Source organism: Mauremys mutica, chromosome 14, assembly GCF_020497125.1.
Source record: "Mauremys mutica isolate MM-2020 ecotype Southern chromosome 14, ASM2049712v1, whole genome shotgun sequence".
NCBI classification, from domain to species: domain Eukaryota; kingdom Metazoa; phylum Chordata; order Testudines; family Geoemydidae; genus Mauremys; species Mauremys mutica.
Window position 1 is genome coordinate 5,270,234 of NC_059085.1, and position 17,880 is coordinate 5,288,113.

Genomic DNA, 17,880 nt, shown 5'->3' on the forward strand with positions numbered 1-17,880 from the left:
AGCGGGGAATAATCCAAAACACAGCTATGTAACGGGGGGAGTAACCTCGAACACAGGCATTACTTATATTTATAAAGAAATTTTTAAAATGTCCATTTAACATGCTGTGTCCTGTCGGGAAACGTTAGACCTAATGCATTGTTTTTAAAGAACGCAGAGTGATCTCTTCCACTCTAAGAGGCTGTTCCCACAGATCATTATATTTGACAGCTTGTTTCTCATCAATATTTTCCATCCCAGTATGCCCTGCCCTTCTGTCCCAGGGACAGCATGGGACATCAAGTATAGCAGTGAAGCATGCTGTGAAAGGCACCAAAGCCAGGTTCCAACAGGCTAACGGGGGGAAACCGGGAATGCTGAAAGAGACCTAGGTGTGATAATGGACAGCAAAGTTCAGGGCTGTGGGTATGCACATTACAGCACAGGGACCTAATCATCCCTTTCCACTGACCCCACACTCCCCTTTCCTTCCTTGGTGTGAGGCTTGGGGAGGACTCAGAAGTGGAAGTGAAGCTTGCGCCTCTCCTCTCCTTAGCCCAACGGAAGTCCTTCCGCAGGGTTCTGGTTTAAGAGGCAGGGAGGGAGACGAGGGGGTTGCCAGTCAAGCTGGTCTGGATTCTCCTGCCTCAGAACGACAGGCCATAGCTGTGCAGAGAAATGCAGAGGGAATGTTTCTTAGCTTGTCTTGTCCCTGATGTCAGTGCTTTGGAATGCTCCTGGAGGAGAGGGGTTTCTGGAGTACTCACCAGCTAGCTGACGCTCTCCGCCCAAGTTTTCTGTTCCCTCCTGGGCTATGGCATGTCAGGGGAATAGACAGCATAGCAGAGACAGAGGGATGTCAATGTGGTTGCCCTTCCCTCTGGCAGATCCCCAATGGTCTATGAGCTTAGTGGGGTGGAAATCTTGTGCTATGTCATAGGGATGAGACACTGTCCGGAGTCTGTCCCAATTGGTGGCAGAAGAAAACCCAGTTTTTCACACTTCTGCATGGCTTTGTCCAGGTAGCAGAGATCTGGCCACTGTATGGTTCTGTTAGGACTGCTGCTGAGGTATCCTATTCAGTTATGAGCACCTCGTTACCTGATAGATGTTGACAAATTGGATTGGGCCTAAAGAAGAGAATCAAACGATCAGGAGGCTAGAGGGACTGACTTGCTGTCAGGATCCTGACAAGGGCAGTTGGGACCAAGGGTCAGAGCCAGGTGAAACCTGGGGCTGAGAGTAGCAGAGGAGTTCATGGTCAAATTCCAGGCTGGGGTCAATACCAGGGACCAGTGTCCAGGTCAGGAGGCGAGATCCAAATCAAGCCAAAGTCAAAGACAGGAATTCAAGAACAGGAATGATCATGGCAGCTACAGGAGATCCACACTGTTGCCTAGACACTTTGTGGACCATCCCTTGGGTTTACCTAGGGTGGGGGGCCAACCAGAAGTCATGAGGCTGCTGCCTCTCAGACCCCTCGAGGCAGGACTTTCCATGGTCTGTGCCTGCAGCAAGCATGGGTAGTGGAGCATGAGCTGGTTATAGATGCTGCTGGGTGGCAGCATGTAGGTGTTCACTGCCCGGCAGCTCTGCAGGCTTGTCTCAAGACTGAGAAGAGCTCTGCGTACATAGCTTGGTTATGTGACAACTTTAGCAAGTACCGGGAGGGTGCCAAACTCCAGGGAAGGAGGAAAATGTGTTGTTATAGCACTATATGGGATAGCTTAGGAGTAATGGGATGAAATTGAAGAAGATTTGCAGATGATACAAAACTACTCAAGTTAGTTAAGTCCCAGGCAGACTGTGAACTGCTACAAAAGGATCTCACAAACCTGGGTGACTGGGCAACAAAATGGCAGATGAAATTCTGTGTTGATAAATGCAAAGTGATGCACATTGGAAAACATAATCCCAACTATACATATAAAATGCTGGGGTCTAAATTAGCTTTTACCATTCAAGAAAGATCTTGGAGTCATTGTGGATAGTTCTGTGAAAACATTCATTCAAAAAAGTGAACAGAATGTTGGGAATCATTAAGAAAGGGATAGATAATAAGACAGAAAATATCATGTTGCCTCTATATAAATCCATGGTACGCCCACATCTTGAATACTACATGCAGATGTGGTCACCCCATCTCAAAAAAGATATATTGGAATTGGAAAAGATTCAGAAAAGGGCAACAAAAATGATTAGGGGTATGGAACGGCTTCCATATGAGGAGAGATTAATAAGACTGGGACTTTTCAGCTTGGGAAAGAGATGACAAGGGGGGATATGACAAAGGTCTATAAAATCATGACAGGTTTGGAGAAAGTAAATAAGGAAGTGTTATTTACTCCTTCTCATAACACAAGAACTAGGGTTCACCAAATGAAATTAACAAGCAGCAGGTTTAAAACAAACAAAAGAAGGTATTTTTTCACACAAGGCACAGTCAGTTTGTGGAACTCTTTGCCAGAGGATGTTGTGAAGGCCAGACTATACCAGGGTTTAAAAAAGAACTAGATTAGTTCATGGACAAATGACTATCAACCAGGATGGACAGGGATGGTGTCCCTAGCCTCTGTTTGCCAGAAGCTGGGAATGGGCGACAGGAGATGGATCACTTGATGATACCAGTTCTGTTCATTCCCTGTGGGGTACCTGGCATTGGCCACTTTTGGAAGACAGGATACTAAGCTAGATGGACCTTTGGTCTGACCCACTATGACTGTTCTTATGTTCTTGTGTAAGGTGACTCAGGTGTAAAATCTCCTGACGTGAGAGTTGTTGTGTTGGCCAGTTGACTCCCAAGCAATGTGTTGCAAGCCCCAATGCAGAGGACTTTTAAAACTGGATCAGACAAACACAAACATAGAGGAGGAAGGAATCTTGCATTGACAAGGAAAAGAGCTGACTGGATTATAGGGTCCTTTCTGCCTATAATTTCTATGATGGTTTTGAGGGCAGGTTTGCTGGCATCAGGATTCCTTTTTTATCTATTTTCCTTAATATAGCACCTATTTTTTTAAAAAATGATTCCCTCCAGTTTTATAAAAGTGTTGTGCTTGGCAAAGGGATAGATCATAAAGATATTAATTTGATGCTTTAGTTATTATGGTCGTAGGTAGCACCTAACTCAGAAGTGTGTTCATCAGGAGTTGCAGAATACATGGTATTATGGAAATGTTAGTATTGAAAAAACAGCGTGCAGTATAAAGAAACACAGGAAATTTATACATCTTTATGACTATAGGCTATGGTGCCCAGTGAGTGCCAAGAATAGGTAACAGGCTGCTGTTTGTGCACGTGGAACCCATTGGCTTTGTACCAGCAGCCAATATGTATCTTAGTACTGCTGCTAGTGTCGCACTGACAATGTGCTGTGACTGTTTCCTGCACAGGTAGTGAAGGAACGATTGATTTGCCATGCCATTATAGGGAAGCAGTCTGGGAAGGAACGGATAATGCAAGTGGACGTCACATGTGAATTCATCGCACCGATTCTGCACCTCTCCTCCAAAGAGATCACTTTCCGAGTGGAGAAGGTAAAGCATTGACTGCTGGCATTTAATAGATAGTCAGCCAAATGACTGTTTGAAAGGATATGGGGTGTGTGCGCGTGTGTGTGTGCGTATATACACAAACGTGTGCAAAGACTGTGTGTGAAATCCTGGCCCCTTTGAAGTCAATGGGAGTTTTGCAATTGACTTCAGTGGGGTTAGGATTTCGCCTTCAATAGTGTTTTACATGGTCAACCTCCTTTAGAAGCATTAATTAATTATTCCTTACTGTCCTGCTGTAGCTGTGGGTAGATAAGGATCGTTATGTCCTTATCATTATGTCCATTCTACACCAAGTGTGTCTACACCAAGCGACACTCAGGGCATGTCTGTGCTGGAGCTGTAAGGTGTCATTCCCAGCTGCAGTAGACATACATATCTGCACTAGCTGTGATTGAGCTACCATGCTAAACATGTGCAGCTGCGGCAGTGCAAGCAGTGGGAGGGGTTAGCTGCCCTGAGTACCTACTTTTTGTCTTGGCCAGGATCCTACTTAGGGCGGCCAGCCATGGCGGCAACACTTCTATTTTTATCACACTAGCTAAGCCGGGGGTGTCTCCTTGAGCTGGAAATTACACCTCCCAGCTGGAGGGTAGATAAACCGCAAGAGCAGTTAAGTGTGGGATGGTGCCATAGCTGGCAATGCTGAGGCCACGAGCTGGGTTCCAGATGATCACACATGAATGCCAGTAAAACCACTGCCCCACTCCATTATGTGAGCTCTCTATGCATCTGATTTAGGAAAGATTCAAAGACTTTTTAAAATGTTGTGGAGATTATTTGTTGTTCCCTTCCACCGGTATAGCTAGGTGCCTTGGTTACCATGAGTCCATCAGTACTGGGGGAGTCACCTCTCAAAAGTATCAGTTCTATACCTAACGTTGTCATGACACGGCAGTCTGTTATACCAGGTCCTTCCAGGACTAGACTAGACTCCTAGTCCTTCACTGGAGCAATGACAGCTTATACCAGTTGAGGTTCTGCCCCACTATACTTTAAATTAGGTTGACAAGAGAAACTGTAGTTTCCTACTTTCCCTTCAGGTCCAACTCTGCTCTCCCCACTATTGATATATGAACTGTTGTGTTCACGCATCTCCATTCTTGCCAGTTGCATTTCCCTCTGTATTCATAAGGATTTGGAGACATTCTTAAGCAACTGCTGTGTTAGGAAATGTAACTCTCATACACAGAGCAGTTCAGTCCCACTCATCTCGGCAGCCAGATTCCTGCATCTTCATCCCCTATCCTGCAAGATATCTGATGATGGGAAGCAATTTTCCCACCCCACTCCTACTTGTTCATCCCTATTCTCTATTCCCCACAGCCAGCAATGCTGCAGAACCGCAGACATCCGAGACTTCATTGTGCCTCGACCCCCTTCTGACAACAAAAATTACTACAGGACCCCAGGAGGGGGGACCGAAGCCTGAGGCCATCTAAGTCCCGCCACCCTGGGGGTGGGGAGTGCAAAGACAAGCCCCACTGCTCCAGGCCGGGGGGCCAAAGCCCACGCCCTCGGGCCCTGCAAGTCTAAGCCAGCCCTGGCGACCCCATTCAAATGGGGTCACGACCTATAGTTTGAGAACCACTGATGTAGCCCATGCGAATGAGCTGTTAGAACTCAACATTCAGGTTTAATTTGGTGCTATCCAGTTGTCCCAGCTGTCTCTCTGCATTCGGTTTGGTGCCACACGCTCTGATTTATTGGCTGGAATGACACTATCGCTGCTTGAGATAAATACATTTAGTTTCCCAAACACCATCTACGTTGTAGAAACTGATCATAACCTTAGAGAAATGCCAGGTTTAAACAGGAACAAACAGGCTAGATTGGGAACCTGCCGACTGTTTTTATAGCAGAGAGGACAGAAAACACTTTGCACCTGAGCTATGCAGGATCCTAGCCTAGTGCATATGCAGGAAACATTTTCTTTCTTGCTTGTTTTTCTCATGCAAGTAGCCCCATTGACTTTAATGGGATGCCTCAGATCAGTAAGGCTGGCAGGATTTACTCTGTAACTAAAAGCCCTTTGTGCCAGTTAGGCTGAGAAAGATTCACTGTCTATTAAAGTATAGGACTTGGAGTCAGGAGACCTGTGTTCTGTTCCCTACTCTGCCACTGCACTTTCCTGTGTGATCTTGGTCAAGTCATTTCACTTCTTTGTGCCTCTACTTCCCCATCTGTAAAATGGGGATAGTAATACCCCCCGGCTTCACATGTTATGGTTTGTAAAGTAAATGCATTTGAGGGAGAAAATGGCTAGAAAGTTTTAATAGTGATAGAGCTGGTTGAAATTTTTCAAACTTTGCCAATTTTGGGCGTGTGAGAAAATTTTGAAATTAAAAAAAGAAGGAAAAAGAAAAGGAGGGGAGAGGAAAGGGGAGAAATTGACAAAATTGTCATTGAAAAGTTTCCCCAATTTTGGACCAGTTATACAGCTGGTCATAATAGTTTTTGAATTTTGATGACATTTCAAATTGGAACATTTTGAAAATTGGGGAAAGGAACCCAGGAAGAAATCAGAAAAAGAATAACAGATACCAAGGCCAGAAAGGGACCACTGTGATCATGTAGTCTGACCTCCTGTATACCACAGGCCAGAGAACGTTCCCAAAATAATTCCTAGCGCAGATCTTGTAGAAAAACATCCAGTCTTGATTTTAAAATCAAATCACCATGACCCTTGGTAAATTGTTCCAATGGCTAATTACTCACTTAAAATTTTATGCCTTATTTCCTTATCCTTATTTTTTCTTGTGACATTGTAGAAACACAAAGCTACACTCTGCTTCATACAGAAAATGCTTTATCATCATCCTAAGAAAGATTTGATGAGGCATGTTGGACTTTGCTCATGCCACAAAAGCTGTAGAAATGAGCTGCTGTGCTGTGGCGGAGGATTGAAATCTCCCTTTCAGTCCCAGATGCCTGCCTACAGCACAGTAGTCATAGTGGGCATGTGCTTGTCTCGGGTTTCTCTTCCTTTCTCACATAGCTTTGCATCTACACAGCACCCCAGTGATGTCCTGACTTCGCAGTATGAACCTCTGATCTTAAAGAACATCTCCCCCCTGCCACTCAGCATTCTCCTGTCCCTACAAGCACCCTTCTTCCTCTGTGATACAGACCAGCAAACGCTGCCTGCAGAGGCTCAGGTAAGCAGACTGTAGGTTTCATGCAAGGCTCCTTGGTGTGTTTGGTCTGAGGAGGCTTCCAAAGGGTAGCACTAAGATTAATTCTCTATGATCATCAGTGTGTTGGGCTGAGTTAAATCTGAAAGCAAAGCAAACTACTGGATCATCTGAGACACACATTTCTGGGTTTGTGAAATACACTTGGTCTAAGGTAGCTGTTCTGAAGGCTAGGAGGGTTGAGGAGCAGCAGAGTAATGCCTTCTTTTGGTGCTTGTGCAACACCGACAGACCCTGGTCATTGGCAGGCAGGATCGAACCTGGAGCATCTGGAGCTTAGTGCATGAGCCTCTACTGCATGAGCTAAAAGCCATGTGGCCCTTAGCCAGGGCTGTAGAGCAGACTCATCTATCTCTGTCCCAGTGGTCTTGGTGCCACTAGCTGGGACAGAGAACCACACCCAGGAGGTGTGTGGGTTACACTTGGAGGGAGGGGGAGGGACGTGCTTGGGGGAGAGGGCAGAAAGGGGCAGGGAAGAGGCAGGGCAGGGGCGAGAAGAGGGAGGCTGGGGGCAGAAAGAGGCGGGGTGGGTGCTTGGCGGAAGGGGTGGAGTTGAGGCAGGGGTGGGGGCGGAGTGAGGGTGGGAAGAGGCGGGTGGGAGGTTGGGGGAAGGGGTGGAGTTGAGGCCGGGGTAGGGGCAGAGTGAGGGTGGGAAGAGGCGGGTGGGGTTGGGGGAAGGGTGGAGTTGAGGCGGGGTGGGGGCGGAGTGAGGGTGGGAAGAGGCGGGTGGGAGGTTGGGGGAAGGGGTGGAGTTGAGGCCGGGGTGGGGGCGGAGTGAGGGTGGGAAGAGGTGGGGTGGGAGGTTGGGGGAAGGGGTGGAGTTGAGGCAGGGCTGGGGGCGGAGTGAGGGTGGGAAGAGGCGGGTGGGAGGTTAGGGGAAGGGGTGGAGTTGAGGCAGGGGTGGGGCGGAGTGAGGGTGGGAAGAGGCGGGTGGGAGGTTGGGGGAAGGGGTGGAGTTGAGGCCGGGGTGGGGGCGGAGTGAGGGTGGGAAGAGGCGGGGTGGGAGGTTAGGGGAAGGGGTGGAGTTGAGGCAGGGGTGGGGGCGGAGTGAGGGTGGGAAGAGGCGGGGTGGGAGGTTAGGGGAAGGGGTGGAGTTGAGGCCGGGGTGGGGGCGGAGTGAGGGTGGGAAGAGGCGGGGTGGGAGGTTGGGGGAAGGGGTGGAGTTGAGGCAGGGCTGTGGGCGGAGCCAGGGTGGGAAGAGGCAGGGTGGGAGGTTGGGGGAAGGGGTGGAGTTGAGGCCGGGGTGGGGGCGGAGTGAGGGTGGGAAGAGGCGGGGGTGAGGTTGGGGGAAGGGGTGGAGTTGAGGCCGGGGTGGGGGCAGAGTGAGGGTGGGAAGAGGCGGGGTGGGAGGTTGGGAAGGGGTGGAGTTGAGGCCGGGGTGGGGGCAGAGTGAGGGTGGGAAGAGGCGGGTGGGAGGTTGGGGGAAGGGGTGGAGTTGAGGCCGGGGTGGGGGCGGAGTGAGGGTGGGAAGAGGCGGGGTGGGAGGTTGGGGGAAGGGGTGGAGTTGAGGCAGGGGTGGGGGCGGAGTGAGGGTGGGAAGAGGTGGGGTGGGAGGTTGGGGAAGGGGTGGAGTTGAGGCAGGGCTGGGGGCGGAGTGAGGGTGGGAAGAGGCGGGGTGGGAGGTTGGGGGGAGGGGTGGAGTTGAGGCAGGGGTGGGGGCGGAGTGAGGGTGGGAAGAGGCGGGTGGGGGCTTGGGGGAAGGGGTGGAGTTGAGGCCGGGGTGGGGGTGGAGGGAGGGTGGGAAGAGGCGGGGTGGCAGGTTAGTGTAAGGGGTGGAGTTGAGGCAGGGGTGGGGGCGGAGTGAGGGTGGGAAGAGGCGGGGTGGGAGGTTGGGGGAAGGGGTGGAGTTGAGGCACGGCTGGGGGCAGAGTGAGGGTGGGAAGAGGTGGGGTGGGAGGTTGGGGGAAGGGGTGGAGTTGAGGCAGGGGTGGGGCCGGAGTGAGGGTGGGAAGAGGCGGGGTGGGAGGTTGGGGGAAGGGGTGGAGTTGAGGCCGGGCTGGGGGCGGAGTGAGGGTGGGAAGAGGAGGGGGGGGAGGTTGGGGGAAGGGGTGGAGTTGAGGCCGGGGTGGGGGCAGAGTGAGGGTGGGAAGAGGCGGGGGGGAGGTTAGGGGAAGGGGTGGAGTTGAGGCCGGGGTGGGGGCGGAGTGAGGGTGGGAAGAGGCGGGTGGGGACTTGGGGGAAGGGGTGGAGTTGAGGCAGGGGTGGGGGCAGAGTGAGGGTGGGAAGAGGCGGGGTGGGAGGTTGGGGGAAGGGGTGGAGTTGAGGCCGGGGTGGGGGCAGAGTGAGGGTGGGAAGAGGCGGGGTGGGAGGTTAGGGGACGGGTTGGGGTTGAGGCAGGGATGGGGGTGGAGTGAGGGTGGGAAGAGGCGGGGGGGCGTGTTAGGGAAAGCGCTCGACTTGAGTCCGGGCACGCGGCTGAGTGAGGGTGGGCCGAGGCAGGGTGGGAGGTTAGGGAAAGGGGTGGAGTTGAGGCCGGGGTGGGGGCAGAGTGAGGGTGGGAAGAGGCGGGTGGGAGGTTAGGGGAAGGGGTGGAGTTGAGGCCGGGGTGGGGGCGGAGTGAGGGTGGGAAGAGGCGGGTGGGAGGTTGGGGGAAGGGGTGGAGTTGAGGCAGGGCTGGGGGCGGAGTGAGGGTGGGAAGAGGCGGGTGGGAGGTTGGGGGAAGGGGTGGAGTTGAGGCAGGGGTGGGGGCGGAGTGAGGGTGGGAAGAGGCCGGGTGGGAGGTTGGGGGAAGGGGTGGAGTTGAGGCAGGGGTGGGGGCGGAGTGAGGGTGGGAAGAGGTGGGTTGGGAGGTTGGGGGAAGGGGTGGAGTTGAGGCAGGGCTGGGGGCGGAGTGAGGAACGCAAGACAAGCGGTGTGAGGTTGGGGGAAGGGGTGGAGTTGAGGCAGGGCTGGGGGCGGAGCCAGGGTGGGAAGAGGCAGGGTGGGAGGTTGGGGGAAGGGGTGGAGTTGAGGCCAGGGTGGGGGCAGAGTGAGGGTGGGAAGAGGCGGGTGGGAGGTTAGGGGAAGGGGTGGAGTTGAGGCAGGGCTGGGGGCGGAGTGAGGGTGGGAAGAGGCGGGGTGGGAGGTTGGGGGAAGGGGTGGAGTTGAGGCAGGGCTGGGGGCGGAGTGAGGGTGGGAAGAGGGGGGGTGGGAGGTTGGGGGAAGAGGTGGAGTTGAGGCAGGGGTGGGGGTGGAGTGAGGGTGGGAAGAGGCGGGGTGGGAGGTTGGGGGAAGGGGTGGAGTTGAGGCAGGGTGGGGGCGGAGTGAGGGTGGGAAGAGGCGGGTGGGAGGTTGGGGAAGGGGTGGAGTTGAGGCAGGGGTGGGGGCGGAGTGAGGGTGGGAAGAGGCGGGTGGGAGGTTGAGGGAAGGGGTGGAGTTGAGGCAGGGCTGGGGGCGGAGTGAGGGTGGGAAGAGGCGGGGTGGGAGGTTGGGGGAAGGGGTGGAGTTGAGGCCGGGGTGGGGGCGGAGTGAGGGTGGGAAGAGGCGGGTGGGAGGTTGGGGGAAGGGGTGGAGTTGAGGCCGGGGTGGGGGCGGAGTGAGGGTGGGAAGAGGCGGGTGGGGGCTTGGGGGAAGGGGTGGAGTTGAGGCAGGGCTGGGGGCGGAGTGAGGGTGGGAAGAGGCCGGGTGGGGGCTTGGGGGAAGGGGTGGAGTTGAGGCAGGGCTGGGGCGGAGTGAGGGTGGGAAGAGGCGGGTGGGGGCTTGGGGAAAGGGGTGGAGTTGAGGCAGGGCTGGGGGCGGAGTGAGGGTGGGAAGAGGCGGGTGGGGGCGTGGGGGAAGGGGTGGAGTTGAGGCAGGGCTGGGGGCGGAGTGAGGGTGGGAAGAGGCGGGGTGGGGTCTTGGGGGAAGGGGTGGAGTTGAGGCAGGGGTGAGGGCAGAGTGAGGGTGGGAAGAGGCGGGTGGGAGGTTGGGGGAAGGGGTGGAGTTGAGGCCGGGGTGTGGGCGGAGTGAGGGTGGGAAGAGGCGGGGTGGGAGGTTGGGGGAAGGGGTGGAGTTGAGGCCGGGCTGGGGGCGGAGTGAGGGTGGGAAGAGGCGGGTGGGGGCTTGGGGGAAGGGGTGGAGTTGAGGCAGGGCTGGGGGCGGAGTGAGGGTGGGAAGAGGCGGGGGGGGGGTTGGGGGAAGGGTGGAGTTGAGGCAGGGTGAGGGCAGAGTGAGGGTGGGAAGAGGCGGGTGGGAGGTTGGGGAAGGGGTGGAGTTGAGGCAGGGGTGGGGGCGGAGTGAGGGTGGGAAGAGGCGGGGTGGGAGGTTGGGGTACGAAGTGGACAAGAGGCATGGCAGGGGGCGGAGTGAGGGTGGGAAGAGGCGGGGTGGGAGGTTGGGGGAAGGGGTGGAGTTGAGGCAGGGGTGGGGGCGGAGTGAGGGTGGGAAGAGGCCGGGTGGGGGCTTGGTGAAAGGGGTGGAGTTGAGGCCAGGGTGGGGGCGGAGTGAGGGTGGGAAGAGGCGGGTGGGGGCTTGGGGGAAGGGGTGGAGGTGAGGCAGGGGTGGGGGCAGACTGAGGGTGGGAAGAGGCGGGGTGGGAGGTTGGGGGAAGGGGTGGAGTTGAGGCAGGGCTGGGGGCGGAGTGAGGGTGGGAAGAGGCGGGTGGGGGCTTGGGGGAAGGGGTGGAGTTGAGGCAGGGCTGGGGGCGGAGTGAGGGTGGGAAGAGGCGGGGTGGGAGGTTGGGGGAAGGGGTGGAGTTGAGGCAGGGCTGGGGGCGGAGTGAGGGTGGGAAGAGGCGGGGTGGGAGGTTGGGGGAAGGGGTGGAGTTGAGGCCGGGCTGGGGGCGGAGTGAGGGTGGGAAGAGGCGGGTGGGGGCTTGGGGGACGGGGTGGAGTTGAGGCCGGGCTGGGGGCGGAGTGAGGGTGGGAAGAGGCGGGTGGGAGGTTGGGGGAAGGGGTGGAGTTGAGGCCGGGGTGGGGGCGGAGTGAGGGTGGGAAGAGGCGGGGTGGGGTCTTGGGGGAAGGGGTGGAGTTGAGGCAGGGGTGAGGGCGGAGTGAGGGTGGGAAGAGGCGGGGGGGGAGGTTGGGGGAAGGGGTGGAGTTGAGGCAGGGCTGGGGGCGGAGTGAGGGTGGGAAGAGGCGGGGTGGGAGGTTGGGGGAGGGGTGGAGTTGAGGCAGGGCTGGGGCGGAGTGAGGGTGGAAGAGGCGGGGTGGGAGGTTGGGGGAAGGGGTGGAGTTGAGGCAGGGCTGGGGGCGGAGTGAGGGTGGGAAGAGGCGGGTGGGGTCTTGGTGAAAGGGGTGGAGTTGAGGCAGGGCTGGGGGCGGAGTGAGGGTGGGAAGAGGCGGGTGGGAGGTTGGGGGAAGGGGTGGAGTTGAGGCAGGGGTGGGGCGGAGTGAGGGTGGGAAGAGGCGGGTGGGGGCTGGGGGGAAGGGGTGGAGTTGAGGCAGGGGTGAGGGCGGAGTGAGGGTGGGAAGAGGTGGGGTGGGAGGTTGGGGGAAGAGGTGGAGTTGAGGCAGGGGTGGGGGCGGAGTGAGGGTGGGAAGAGGCGGGTGGGGAGGTGGGGGGAAGGGGTGGAGTTGAGGCAGGGGTGGGGGCGGAGTGAGGGTGGGAAGAGGGGTGGGGGGAGGTTGGGGGAAGGGTTGTAGGAGAGGCAGGGCTGGGGGCGGAGTGAGGGTGGGAAGAGGCGGGGTGGGAGGTTGGGGGAAGGGGTGGAGTTGAGGCAGGGCTGGGGGCGGAGTGAGGGTGGGAAGAGGCGGGGTGGGAGGTTGGGGGAAGGGGTGGAGTTGAGGCAGGGGTGGGGGCGGAGCCAGGGTGGGAAGAGGCGGGGTGGGAGGTTGGGGGAAGGGGTGGAGTTGAGGCAGGGCTGGGGGCGGAGTGAGGGTGGGAAGAGGCGGGGTGGGAGGTTAGGGGAAGGGGTGGAGTTGAGGCAGGGCTGGGGGCGGAGAGAGGGTGGGAAGAGGCAGGGGGGGAGGTTGGGGGAAGGGGGGGAGTTGAGGCAGGGCTGGGGGCGGAGTGAGGGTGGGACGAGGCAGGGTGGGAGGTTGGGGGAAGGGTGGAGTTGAGGCAGGGGTGGGGGCGGAGTGAGGGTGGGAAGAGGCGGGTGGGGGCTTGGGTAAGGGGTGGAGTTGAGGCAGGGCTGGGGGCGGAGTGAGGGTGGGAAGAGGCGGGTGGGGCTTGGGGGAAGGGTGGAGTTGAGGCAGGGCTGGGGGCGTAGTGAGGGTGGGAAGAGGCGGGTGGGAGGTTGGGGAAGGGGTGGAGTTGAGGCAGGGCTGGGGGCGGAGTGAGGGTGGGAAGAGGCGGGTGGGAGGTTGGGGGAAGGGGTGGAGTTGAGGCAGGGCTGGGGGCGGAGTGAGGGTGGGAAGAGGCGGGTGGGAGGTTGGGGGAAGGGGTGGAGTTGAGGCAGGGCTGGGGGCGGAGTGAGGGTGGGAAGAGGCGGGTGGGAGGTTGGGGGAAGGGGTGGGGTTGAGGCCGGGGTGGGGGCGGAGTGAGGGTGGGAAGAGGCCGGGTGGGGTCTTGGTGAAAGGGGTGGAGGGGGGGCATGGGGCATGCGGGGGGGTTGAGCACCCCCCTGGGTAGAGAGGAAGTTGGCCCCTATGATCCCAAGGCTGGTGTTTAGGCTGCTCAAGGGAGGCCGTTGCTCCAGTTTGCTCAGTGTGACTGCCTGGCCAGGAGCACTCCCCTTGCCTAGCAGTTCTGGTGACTGCCGTTGCTCTGGCTCCTGCCCTAGTCCATGCCTGTTTCACGCTAGCCAGCCCCTGCTCCAGCCTCAGCCAGCCGCCTCGTGTTTTGACACGCCTGTGCAAATGATGAGCTATGGAGTTACATGGGAGTAAAACCAGTGCAGGTGAGATCAGAATCAGGCCTGCTGACTCATCACACTTGCCATAGTATTGCATGAAATTGCCACATTGTTTCCTGGCAGGAGATGTTCTCCTCAGTTTGGGTTGGGCGAAGCCATTGGAGCTTGAGGTTTTGCAAACCTCAGACTAATTTTGGGGTTGGCAGAATTAGTTTGAGTTCCTGACCCTTTTTCTTGACTCATGTTTCCTCCCCCCACCCAAATGGTTATTCACTTACAAAACCAGGAACATAGGGAATTCTGTGCTGTGTATTAGTGATAGGGGAACAACCTCTCGGATCTAGGACTTCGTGGTTACCAACTTGCTGCAAACAGTAGCCACTTAATAGTGACAACAGGGCTAACCCTCAGATCCTCCGGCTCAAAAAGCACCATCCCCTAGAACTTCAGTTGCAGGAGATGCTCTATAACTATTAACAGTACAGGGCTTATGACACATAGAGGAGCAGTTCTTATTTTATACAGGAGCAATAGTGACACACAAATCACAGCCAGTTCACAATATGCCGTCTTTATTTCTTCCATTGGCTTTTTTCTCTCTGTTCTGTTTGCTTTTTTTCAGTCTCAACATGAACCCAGCAATGTACTGGTTAGTCAAAACTTTGAGGGGTTCAAAATTCAGCAAAACTACCTTCTGCTGGATTGATACAATGCAGAGGAATGTGTGTGAATCTGAGAAGGTCTGAAACACGTCTCATTGTGGGCTGATCTGCCAGACACTTAGACATGCTATAATGAGGCTCAGAGATGGATGAGCTGAGATGCCCGCGTTTTTTTCACGGATTGTCAATGCGTGTTTGTGCATTTCACACCATTGGACTGGTAAAGTTCAGTCCAACAGTGATTAATCCCTGTCTGTCTCAATGCAGCCCAGGACACTAGAGACCGGAGAGGAGCAGCATCTCTCCATCAGGTTTGACCCTTCCTACAGAAAGGATTTGAACACCCGGGTTGCAGAGGAGGTCCTGACTATCCGGTATCTGGAACATCCTCATGAGGACCAGGTCACCCTTTGGGGTGAAGTGCACTTCCCAAACCTCCACTTCCAGACTATGGATTTGGATTTCGGCTGCATCTTGAACGACACCGAGGTTGTACGTTACATCAAGATGACCAACTGCAGCCCGCTTCTCGTCAAGTACCACTGGTCCTTCCTGATGGACAACTATGGGAACCAGATAAGGTAGATGCGGCATTGCCTCATCTGTTATCCTTGGAGCTTTCCTCTTTCTTGGGTTAGTGTTTTGTTCCTTCGGGAAACCCAAGACTCTTTGCTTGGAATTGGACTGATTGCTTTAAACTTCCTCCATTTGGAAATAGTTCCCACTGTCTCTGCTCTGACAACCTGCCAGTGTGACTGGGGGCGGCTAGCTGCGTGAAAGCCAGATGAGGTGTTGGGAGGTTGTGCTGGGCAGGTAATATCCATCCTACTAAACCAAGGCCACGATAGGAGTTGGCAGAGGAGTTTGCAGCTGCTTGTCTAATCAATGGACTCAATCGCAACTGAAGCCCTTTCATATCATTTGTGGGAGGTGGTGTGGAGGGCTTTATCAGGGCTCCTGGCCCAGTGGGGGATTCTGCCCCAGTAGGGCTTTTTTTCTAACTTATTAAAGTGCATATCACATGCACTGAACTGTTGTTAAAAACAACCCGCAAAGGAATAGTAAGTTCTGTAGCTCAGCCATAAATGTTCTCTGGCCAGCTATCAGTGTTGTCTGCCTGAACGTCCCTAGGGAATCAGAACTGCTCAGCTTTGTTTTGAGGGCCCCCAAGCCAAGGAAAATGGGTTGATCCGATCTTGCACTATAACCATCAGAGCACTTCTGTAAATACATGGCCCAGCCGCTCTCCCCAGCTCAGCACAATACAAAAGTAGAGTTTGGGCAGTTATTCTAATTACAGTAGCAAATGTTTTTTTCAGAATGCCCCCGGAAACCTAACAAACTTACCCGCTGGGTATTGCTGTGCTGCCATTCTGAATAACATAGACCATCAGTAAACAATTTCACTTAGGAAACTGGGGTCTGGTCCACAGGAGGGACCTTTCTGGAAGTAGAGGAGATCAGATATTGATACTTGCAGAGTTTGGGGAGTAAACTCAGCCATTGAAGTTGATGCCTCTTGCAGAATCAGGCTAGCAAGGATCCCAGGATAGAGAAGCGTGAGAAAAGGCTGGGAAAGCAGGTGGAATACAGTGGGCTGGGGGAAAGGCATGGGCTGTTATATCAGTGCTTGGTGGCTCCAGTCATCTCCAGGCAAATTAGATTAATGTTTAATTACAAGCTAAAGAGGGACTCTAATGTTGGTTATTGAACAGTGGTTATACATTTTAGAATAAGGTAAGTGAGGTAAACACATTACTGTGAAGCTGGCATGGAATTAATTGAATCTGTGACCATTCGCTGGCTGAGTGCCTAGGTAGCTGTTGTTATGTTTTAAATATCATTGCATTTTTTGAAACACAACACCCAAATCCGCTTCCAGGTTTTAATGACCCGTGTCCATTTAAATCTGTTCCATTGAATCTGAGCCTGTGATGTGCAGAGCGCCTCCTGCTGGGTGTGGAGTGCATTCAGCTCCTACTGACTCCACAGGCAGTTGAGGGATCTGGGCACCTGGCAGGATGGGGCCCTATGCTCCAATGGGCTCTGGCTTTTTCCTGCTTGTTAATGCGATGTAATTTAGGAGAGCGGCTCGTTCTCTGTTCTGCTCTGCGTGTTAATTAAGCAGCAATGTACTCTCCATGCGTCCCTCAGCAGACACTACATGACTCTCCATGGCAGAATTGGGACCCCAAGTCCATCTCTGAGCTAACACCTTAAATTCCTCATTAAGTGGCCAGTCTCAGAGCATTGTCTCAGATATTTCTATTCTGCATTAAACACTATTGGTACTGTACAGTCTAAATAATCATGTGGTGCTAACTCGGCCTGACATTGTGGTAGTTAAACACCAGGTTCCATGAATTGAAATCAGTGTAGTTTAGCCATCTGTCTACCCGTCCACCCATTGCCAACCACCAGTGTTTTTGAGTCTCATTGAGATTAACATGTCCCTTGTGGCTGGGAGAGAAGATTGTGTCTTTACTTTTATTTCCTTTGGCTGGACAGGATCCTGAAATCAGATTTTTCTTCTTTTAATTCATTTGTGCCTTTTATTTTTCTTCTCCTTCCCTCTTGCTTCTCTGTTACCACTCTGAAAAGAACAGCAGATAAGCAGCACCTGCCAAATCATTCCTGCACTATTACCCATGGTTCCAAAGCTCAGTCGCCTTCTCTGTCTTTGCTCGGCCAGCTGCCTCTGAGTTATTGAGCCTGGCATTTGTTGTTCTGTACCTGTGTAGTTATAGATGGACCTGAAGCAAAATCCCAGATCCAAACATCCCTGACCATTGTGGTAGATCAGATCTGAATCCAGGTTTTGCAGAAGACCCCTAATAAAATACTGCATTGAAACAAAACTCCAGAACCATACTTAGAACCTTGAACTTTATGTTAGGATGGGGCTGGATCCAGATCCAAATGTTGTGTCGTATTTCTTGTCAAGTTTCTCATGAATTCCCCTGGACTGTGGACAGAAGGCTGATTGTATTCAGAAGGAGATGTCAAACTCCACACACACACTCCCCCACCCCCATTGTTTGGAATCCTCTATGGACTGAAGAAGCAAAACTCAAAGGATGTACATAACGTTCTTTTTAAATAACTGGCTATATCCCTCTAAGCAGGTAGTGCTCCCTCCCTGCTTCTAACAGAGCACACACCCTGGATAGTCTCCAGACTTACCTGGTTCCTAAGGTTTCCCTTCTTTGTTAACTTAAATAACAAGCCTCAACTTCCTCCAGAGCACGGCCGTTCCTGAGGTTTATTCCTGCATGACTCCTCTGCCCCAGTGTCTAGTTCCCTCTTGCCTGAGAGATACAACTTTTTAACCACCTGATTTAGAGCTAAAAGGAACCACCAGATCTAGTTGCCAGGTGAGTCAGCAGAAAATGGTTCTGCATCTCTGTGTGTGGTCTTACCAGTGTCTGAATGCCATCTTCCCTTTGCTGAACAGACTCATAGACTTTAAGGTCAGAAGGAACCATTATGATCATCTAGTCCGACCTCCTGCACAACGCAGGCCACAGAATCTCACCCACCTACTCCTGTAACAAACCCCTGACCTATGTCTGAGCTATTGAAGTCCTCAAATCATGGTGCAGAGAATCCTCCAGCAAGTGACCCGTGCCGCACGCTGCAGAGGAAGGCGAAAAACCCCCAGGGCCTCTGCCAATCTGCCCTGGAGGAGAGAGGGAGACGGATTATTTTCTCACACAGCCGCAGGATTGGACATCTGTAGAGAGCATGAACCCCTTGGCTAGAGGTCATTCTTAATAGAAAGTACCTAAGGGCCTGATCCA

At 54.3% G+C, this 17,880-nt stretch overlaps 1 protein-coding gene across 9 annotated transcripts in view; it reads left to right on the plus strand.

Annotated features, from left to right (window-relative positions):
* The window catches only part of HYDIN (HYDIN axonemal central pair apparatus protein), a 399,941-nt gene that overhangs the window by 215,818 nt on the left and 166,243 nt on the right, over nt 1-17,880 (plus strand). For 8 of the 9 annotated variants that reach the window (XM_044987150.1, XM_044987153.1, XM_044987154.1 and 5 more), the window contains 3 exons: nt 3,372-3,515; nt 6,545-6,688; nt 14,348-14,661. In XM_044987150.1, coding sequence (XP_044843085.1) covers nt 3,372-3,515; nt 6,545-6,688; nt 14,348-14,661 — 602 coding nt within the window. Of the gene's footprint in view, nt 1-3,371; nt 3,516-6,544; nt 6,689-13,212; nt 13,464-14,347; nt 14,662-17,880 lie in introns of those variants that run through there. The other variant, XM_044987157.1, reaches the window with a different exon arrangement.